We start from the raw sequence: 8577 nt of genomic DNA, 5'->3' as shown, positions 1-8577 counted from the left end.
ATGACTATAGCATTTAGCTGCCATACATACCGAACGATCGGAATCAAGGGCTTGTATGGAAAACTTTCGCTTTTGACGTGTTATCTTTACGAAATTTGGATTACTGCTTAAAGTGATTATATAATCTCCAAATAAATTGTTCAGATCGGATTACTATAGCATATAGCTTCCATACAAACTGAACACATAGTTACTAACAGAAATGCACCTGTAAAGGATACTATATCAGTTTCGGTGCAACCGAAGTTAAAGTTTTTCCTTGTTTAATCGAATTTTCAGTACATCCATATTTTGTGTGCTTTTATAATGTTGGTCAAATTGAATTCTTCTTCACGGGCCAAATTGAATTGCGTTAATATAAGTATGGTAGTCACAATCTATTATATTAAAATTTTAAACAAAGCGCCATTTTCATAAAGAAAATGGTAGTCAATAATTTATGTTCGAATGGAAAAGTGTCACCCTAATATTCGTATTGGTAAAGCTGTCATCTGTGCATGTGAATGACTCCACATATTCTCAAGATCGATTTGTACATTAGTGTATAAAAACAACGTGCTCAATAATTACATACAGCTGTGGCCAAATTGATAGTGAAGAAATACCTCTGTGTTATTATTTACCCGAATTCCAATATTATATACAGGGTGTTATATTATCGTTTTATTATATCTTTATATAACACAAAAATATAAATCTGAACAGCGTGGTGTTTTTAATAAATTACATATCATGATCCTATGATCAAATTTGAACTGGACTGTCAAAAAAAAAAACATTTTCACACATGTTAATACAAAGTAARCCCCTGAGTACCAATATTTCATATAAGGTATTTGTTATAAGACTCGGTTGAGATGGCCTTCAGCGAATATTGGTTTTTTGGGTTTCGGTTAATTTTTGAAGCGCCATTCGTWAAATTGTTTTGACCCCATATTCATACTTCCGCTTTCCCACTTTAGTAGTGTTAGACTATATAAATGATCAAATTTGAACCGGACTGTCAAAAATACGTTGATATTTATGTTAATACGAATTTGTATTATTATTTCATATATGGTACGTTGGCATGCATCTCTTCAAGTCTTTTGGCACGRGTCTAGCTTCATACCCATAACTTTACAAAACATTAACAAAAACCTCCTGAATCGATCCATAAGARATGTTGAGATTCTCTGCTGACACGGTTTCTTTAACCGTTTCAATGTTATCGTCATTAACAGAGGTGGGTGAACGATCGCAAAAGACAAGTTAACGATTACCTCGCGATCTTCACTGAATGCTCTGTACCATTCAAATGTTCGTAATGAAGTAAACTCCGAAAAACAGTTCTGCAACATTTTCAAAATAATTGACGAATCCATTGTAAAAATCGCCAGACTTTATCGTAAACTAAAAGCTAAAAAAAATACTAATTAACATAAGGAAATAAGACTTCACACTTTATGTCCGTGTGATGGTTGTGCCAATTTAGGAAACAAGTTTTATAGAATCGGTTTGCGTATTTWTATGGACTGGTTCAAAATATATCAGTTGGTATTTTTCAATTCGATCAAACTTAGAGTTGACACATTTTTTCCAGATTTATTCCATATTTATGCTAAATTATAGTAAGTAATTCGATTGAACTTGATTGACAGACGGGCGAAATTTATAAATTATTGCATATTTTCCACATAGATTAGCCAGATATTATGAAAGAATGTGCTAAGATTATAATATTTTAATAACCCATTTTGAATAACCCACATTATTTCTTCGTTTTCATAAATTTAGAAAATTTTAGCATATTTTCAATAATAATACGCAATAATATTTAATGAAATGCAAATATACTAAACAGATTAGAGCTTAATGTCAGAAAGTACGAAATTTACCCCACTTACAAGATTAATTAACTGTGAAGTGGGCAAGTGTGCAAGTGTACTTACAACCCGCCACTGAAATCACAGACACATCACATAAATTTCTACTGGAGCTTTTATCGTCCCACCTGTAACTTTTYATTTGCATGGATTAATGTGTTACCGTTGTGTTCAGTATAAGAAATTATTTAATACTACTGACCGTAATCTGATGTAATTTTCTAAGTAAAAATGCTAATATATATTTATAGAATATATAAGTATATGTTAGTACTGCATAAATTCAACAAAAGTTGTATTTCTTGCAGGAGGGGTATTYGCTAAGTATTCATGTAAAATACATATGTACATGTATTGAGTTTTGTAGACTTTAATAGTAATGATATATGTATAATATATAAGGTTGTCAAAAAAGTCTTGCGGTATTTTTATTGAATTTTCAATTGTTCATAAAAAAAATAAAACTCATGCCCAGCTCTTGACCAAGCTACGGCTGCTACTATGCCGGTCTCTTTCGACCAATTCAGCGATTTTATCGCAATTTTCGACGACAGGCCTCCCGGAGCGTGGCGGATCTTCGAACACCTCTACACCAGAACGAAAACGTTGAAACCATCGTTGTACGGTGGAAATGGAAACTGTATCGGGTCCATAAACTGCCCAAATTTTATTGGCGGCTTGAGATGCATTTTTGCCTTTATCGTAATAGTACTGTAAAATATGCCGGATTTTCTCTTTATTTTGCTCCATGTTTGCGACGCTGTAACTCACGAACGGCTTAAAAGAAACGCGTTCTCAGCAACAAATAGCGAAAATACCGCAATACTTTTTTTACAACCTTATATTAATAAAATGCTTAAAGATTTTTTTCTTGTAAGTATGTAGTATATAAATAATTTATTTAACACAGTGAATACCACTATTGTATGGAAGTGTAAAAACTATAGCTGCAATGCTGAAAGTGATGCAGTGCACTTGTTTCCTTAATTAGTTCTCAGCAGATTAGTTCATTCTATGCATATGCATGCATACAAACAAGCAAAACACACGTATACATACACATGTACATGTAGGAAGAATGCAGTTTTAATTATTCTTTGCACCTACAGTTACAGTAAATAACGTAATAAAAGAAAATCTTTAGATCAGCGGTGGTTGGAAACACAATAAAATTCTCGGTTCGAGCAAGTTTTCGTTTATTAAGTCACATTATTTTTTTAAATAATATTATATTTAGAAAACTAATATTTCTTGTTTTGACACGACTTGATATCGCAAATCATAGCTGACTATTGCTTAGTAAATGAAAAAAATTTACATTTGAATTTTTGTACTCACACAACATGTTCCGGGATTAAAGAAGAAAAGTAAATATTCTTCATTGATAATCGCTTTATTGCTTTTCAATATTCTCAATTAAGATCTATACACTTTTGCATGCTTTTGAACCAATTGCCGAAGTACTTTTGCCACTCAGATTGAGGCATCTTCAAATCATCCGTTCTGAACGCATCAACTGCTTCTTTAGGGGACGAAAAACATTCACTGCCAAGTCAGAACTTTATAGTGGAATAATCCCATCAAATTAATGTTATTTTTCGTGGTGAAGAGTGATCTGTCTTCGACGCTTGGTTTCGACCAATCGACACGAGCTTTTTTTTGAGTGATTGACAAATTGTGTGTGATTAAATGTAAACGGTTTTTAAAAGCGGATCAGTATTTTTTCTAGCTCCCTATATATAATATGGATTTTCAAAAGTGTATTGGCTAATACGTAAGGTATCTTATGTTTGTTGTAACTAATATAAAAACTTCAAACTTCGGGTTGGTTTTTTATCATAGCAATTTAAGAACCGAGGGATATGTAATATTTCATAAATATTCTACTATGATCAGAAAATAGTAAGATTTTGTTCAAAATTTTAGAATTCTTAATTTAATTTTTAAAAGCCATGTCCTCTCTCTAAAAGTAATTCCCCTTGACCCCAATACAATTGTGGCAACTTTCTTCCAATTCTCGAAACAGTTGTTAAAGTCAATTTCCGGAATAGTTTTCGTAGTAAGAAGCGTAGCGATTCATGTTTAATGTCCTCAATTACCCCAAAAAGGTTTTTCTCGGAGCGGTCGTTTGAGTTTGCTGAATAGTCAGAAGTCACACGCTGCTCCACATGCACAGTGCACCACATCTCGATAATCGAAAAAAAACTGTCAACATAGCCTTATTTTTGACGAGGTTTTTTCGAATTTGACTTATCTTTGCAACAATATTGGGCCAATTGATCGTCTGTTTCCCAGTCGTAAATATATAGCCAAGACACATCGGTATTTGAACTTTCCGATATTCCAACGATGCCAGTAAGATCTCTGACTGTTAACCGTCCATTCTCAAGCACAAATTCCTTTATTTTATTGACGTAGTGGCCATCAGTTCATGTCACGCGTTCTCGATCGTAAAAATCGTCGAATGCACTTTAGTTACATCAGAAAAGAAAAAAATATTTCGACGAATGGGTTTCGTGCGACATTTAAATTAAAAATTCTTATTACATTTTGCTCACAGTATGAATCTCTAGACCTAAAAGTTCAAAATGCAACTATTAATTTTCTGTATATTCTAGAGMGTGTCAAGTATTTCGTATACATATACCATACATATATTTAAAATGTTTTTTCCCCCTTTTTTACAGATTGGATGAAGACAAGTTTGAGTTAATCAATGTAAGTAAATCTCACGACTGCTTGTTCTTTTCAATATGCCACTAACTTACATATATCCATATTACAGAACACAGTATTACCAGAGGCTGTGCAGTTTTGGGAACAGGCGCTGATGGTGCGCGAAACAAAAGGTGTCATTAGGCTTAACAGGTTAGCACAAATATAAAATTTAACAACCTTTAATTCTCATAAATTATTATTTATCTCTATTTTAGAAAATGTAATAGTACGCAAGTATTTGTTAAAAATGGTCTGACACACTGTATCGACAACTGCAAGAAGATGACAATGTGCGGCGAGGTAGAAGTTCCCAAAGAGCACTTAGATGTAAGTATATTTATCGATAAATGTCGCTAAGCAGTTTTTAAATTAAAATAATAATTTTTAAAAGCTCGTAGTCAAGATCTTTTTAAATTTAAAGTTCTTAAATAATTTTTTTTTTTAATTTCTCTCTGAGTATTCCATTAATTGAATTCTTACCGAATTTATAACTCGGTTTTTTATTTATATTTTATTAGGTATGTCGCATTTGTAATGCCACCGGGCAAAATTGTCGGAATGATGAGTCCACACAGGCGGGTGACGGCATTGAAAATGCCGACTTTATATTCTATGTGTCGGCACGTCAAACGGAGCGTTGTCATAAGGGGCTAACGGTTGCTTATGCAGCGCACTGTCAACAGGAAGCGCATTTAGATCGACCAATTGCAGGCCATGCCAATTTGTGTCCAGATAGCATAAGTACAAAGCCACAAGAACTACAAACACTATTATCCACCGTGAAACATGAGATTCTGCACGCGCTCGGCTTTTCCGTCAGTCTCTATGCTTTCTTTCGCGATGATGAAGGSCGACCACGTACCCCGCGTAAACCAGATACAGGGAAACCCTACTTAAACGAGAAGTAATTAAGTATTTTATTTTATATATTACGGAAAATATACTAAAATATATTCTCTATGTACTTTTATCGTTCGAAAGACTACAAATCCATCAGTGGAGCAATCAGACAATACGAAAGGTGGTACGCGAAAAATGGGCGGTACGCGGCGGTCATGTACGCAAAGTCGTCGATATGATGGTTACACCACGCGTTGTGGACGAAGTGCGCAAACATTTTGATTGTCCTCTTCTGGAAGGTGCTGAATTGGAAGATCAAGGTGGTGAAGGCACATCCTTAACGCATTGGGAAAAACGAATTTTAGAGGTAAGCGTTATAATTTGTATTTGTTGTTACAATACTTTCAGGCTTTTGCTTATATTTTTATATTTTATATTCAGAACGAAGCAATGACAGGCACGCATACACAATCGCCAGTCTTTTCACGTATAACGCTGGCATTGATGGAAGACTCCGGCTGGTATCGTGCCAATTACAGTATGGCAGCATCCTTGTCTTGGGGCAAAGGACTGGGTTGTAATTTTGTTATGAACAGTTGCAAAGAGTGGATTCAGGCAAATAACGGCAGGTGCGTTTCAAATAATATGTTAAAAGGCTTTATTTATTTTACTTTTATTTATTMAAAATAGCATATTATTGTATTTTATTGACTAACATTTTGGCAGCATTGCCTATAGCGACTAATTTTCATATTGTWTTAAATATTTGTAAATAAAAACCACCAAAGGTTGGCCTTTGCAGTATTACATCGATCGAAATAAACAATTTAAAAAGAAATCACTAAAATATTTGAAAAAAATTATTCAAGCATTTTCTGTGGATGAAACCTAAAATAACTTTGAATTAGAAGATATTATCCGTACAATGACCAGCAGTAAAAAAAAAAATTAACAAAACTTCACAAAACCTTAATCTTCCAACCGGAAAAATTTGTTGTCATATACTGCATATAATATATATTAATGGAATTAATATTATTTTCTATAAGGAAATGRAATTATTATCAGTTTTTGCTCCAAAGATGTTTCAATAATAGTTAAATTGAGTCTTTTTTAGTTTTTTTCGAGAGCAAACCGAATTTCCGGATTTTTTAAGCGGTTACATACCTTTTTACAACAATTTCATTTCAAAAATTAAATAGTGTTAGCAGGAATAAAAATAACTGTTTTAGCTAAAACTTTAACCTTAACTTGGATGGAAAAAAAGTTGAAAGGTGGATTTTTGGCAGCCATTTAAACAAAAAAATTWAAGTTTCAGTCGCCACATTTTTTCTCAAATAGTTGTCATCTTTTTCCAAGCCTTTTAGAATTGTCAAAGACCTGTGTAAAATTTCATAAATGTCGGTTGAAAAACACAGTTTCGGGAAAAACGCGTTTAAAGACGGCGCTCTTAGCCAAGCTAGCCTTGAGCGCACAAGTTCCCAAAGCTGTATTTTCAAATCACTTGAAAATTAATAACAATATTCAATATTGTATACATGTGTTTTTTTTAAGCATTCGCATTTTAAGCATTCGAAATTACAGAGAAAAAAATAATTATAATTTGTTTTGACTTTTACTATGGCGACATCGCCATAACTATATTTTCCAATTTAAAGAAAATGTATACCTATGTATATAAATGTTAATAATGAGCTATCATATGAAATTTGCATAAATTAGTAGTAATAAGATTTAATATAATCTGTACTAATTGCATAAATCACTTACATCATTCTTTCCATTATGCCCACAATAGTACGAGTAACGAACGGGATAATTGGTTGCGGTAGGCGGGAAATCAAATCTAATTGAAAGCACTTGCAATATTGATAATTAAGCGCATTACTATCTATTACAGAGGCCGTTCAATTCACCCATTTTGCTCGAAAGTTAAACAGGATCCCTTACAAACAGAATGCACCGACGATCGCAATTCAGTGGCATTGTGCAATTTAATACGACACGATTACGAGTTGCCAAAGAAATATCAGGTAATTTACATATTCAAGTAGATTTTATTGAAGTTGAATGGTCTGGTAATTCCACAAACTCTGATCCACAAATCACTTTGTATTTCTAAAGAATTTCGACAGCATAAATCATGTGAAGAGCGGCGAAGAAGGCTACTACGGCGGTTCGGTATCATTGGCCGATCATTGTCCCTATATACAAGAGTTTACATGGCGCAGCAAAAATGTAATTGTACGCGGTTCGCATTGCCGTTTTGTCGAGAATAATCCAAGTAAGCCAGATGTGTGCCAATTATTCACAAACCAATTAGAATTCTAAATTTTTCTTTTATATTTTTAGAACCTGAAAAGAACTTTGCGCTGGAGAGCTACGGTATCGGTTCAAAGTGTTTTGATCACAGTGACTTTATGTGGGAAGAGCGCTCATGYCATCAGACACGCGAATGGCAACACTGGGGTTCGGGWTGCTACAAATACGAATGTTCCGACGGGCGTCTACATATTTTAGTGGCGAATTACACATACACTTGCTTCTAYCCCGGTCAGACGCTTTCGATACGCATCAATGCRAACGATTGGCTGCATCGCGGCGCGATCATTTGTCCGCCATGTCATGAGCTGTGTGGTGAAGYATTCGCTGAAAAAGGGGAGGAGTGTCGTATGCGCGAGGAAGCGCCACCGGCTAATAAATATCCGCGCGATACATTGACGTGTGCGGCGTGTGAGAGTGCGGCTTTCTGCCGAACATTGTTGCTTGTTGCCATAATTGCTGCATTTAGTTGGCGTCGTACGCATATTTTTATAGGTTGAAACATTTATTCACAAATTTTTTGTTTTTTTTTCTTCGTGATTTTACCATATAAAATATGTAACTATGTCTTTATTACATAAACTATAATGTATATAATAACTATATTAAAATTAAGTAAATGTGTTATAAATTGAATGTAAGCATGTTAAAGTGTATTCATAAGCTAAAATTTTTACATTCGATTCTTGTTATTAAGTATACTTATGTAATGTGAAATATTTGTGGTTCATACGCCAAGTATGTCAACTGGCAATAATTAAACAAATTAGATRATTTTTTCAAAATTATGTAACAAAAGTTAATATAATGCATTTTAAAAAGCTAAAGACTG

General features: G+C 33.8%; 1 protein-coding gene across 3 annotated transcripts in view; it reads left to right on the top strand.

Moving 5' to 3' along the window:
* Positions 1-8298, top strand: part of LOC108975298 (leishmanolysin-like peptidase) — a 25156-nt gene extending 16858 nt beyond the window's left edge. For 2 of the 3 annotated variants that reach the window (XM_018943681.1, XM_018943680.1), the window contains 10 exons: positions 4553-4583; positions 4651-4733; positions 4799-4910; positions 5102-5487; positions 5565-5790; positions 5865-6052; positions 7222-7251; positions 7324-7456; positions 7548-7707; positions 7776-8298. In XM_018943681.1, coding sequence (XP_018799226.1) covers positions 4553-4583; positions 4651-4733; positions 4799-4910; positions 5102-5487; positions 5565-5790; positions 5865-6052; positions 7222-7251; positions 7324-7456; positions 7548-7707; positions 7776-8245 — 1819 coding nt within the window. In that variant the 3' untranslated portion in view covers positions 8246-8298. The remainder of the gene's footprint in view (positions 1-4552; positions 4584-4650; positions 4734-4798; positions 4911-5101; positions 5488-5564; positions 5791-5864; positions 6053-7221; positions 7252-7323; positions 7457-7547; positions 7708-7775) is intronic. The other variant, XM_018943682.1, reaches the window with a different exon arrangement.
* The last annotated feature ends 279 nt before the right edge of the window (positions 8299-8577 follow it).

The sequence above is a fragment of the Bactrocera latifrons genome, unplaced genomic scaffold (genome assembly GCF_001853355.1).
Source record: "Bactrocera latifrons isolate USDA-ARS-PBARC rearing strain unplaced genomic scaffold, ASM185335v1 scaffold_63, whole genome shotgun sequence".
In the NCBI taxonomy this organism is placed as follows: domain Eukaryota; kingdom Metazoa; phylum Arthropoda; class Insecta; order Diptera; family Tephritidae; genus Bactrocera; species Bactrocera latifrons.
This window is presented reverse-complemented; position numbering and strand designations above follow the sequence as displayed.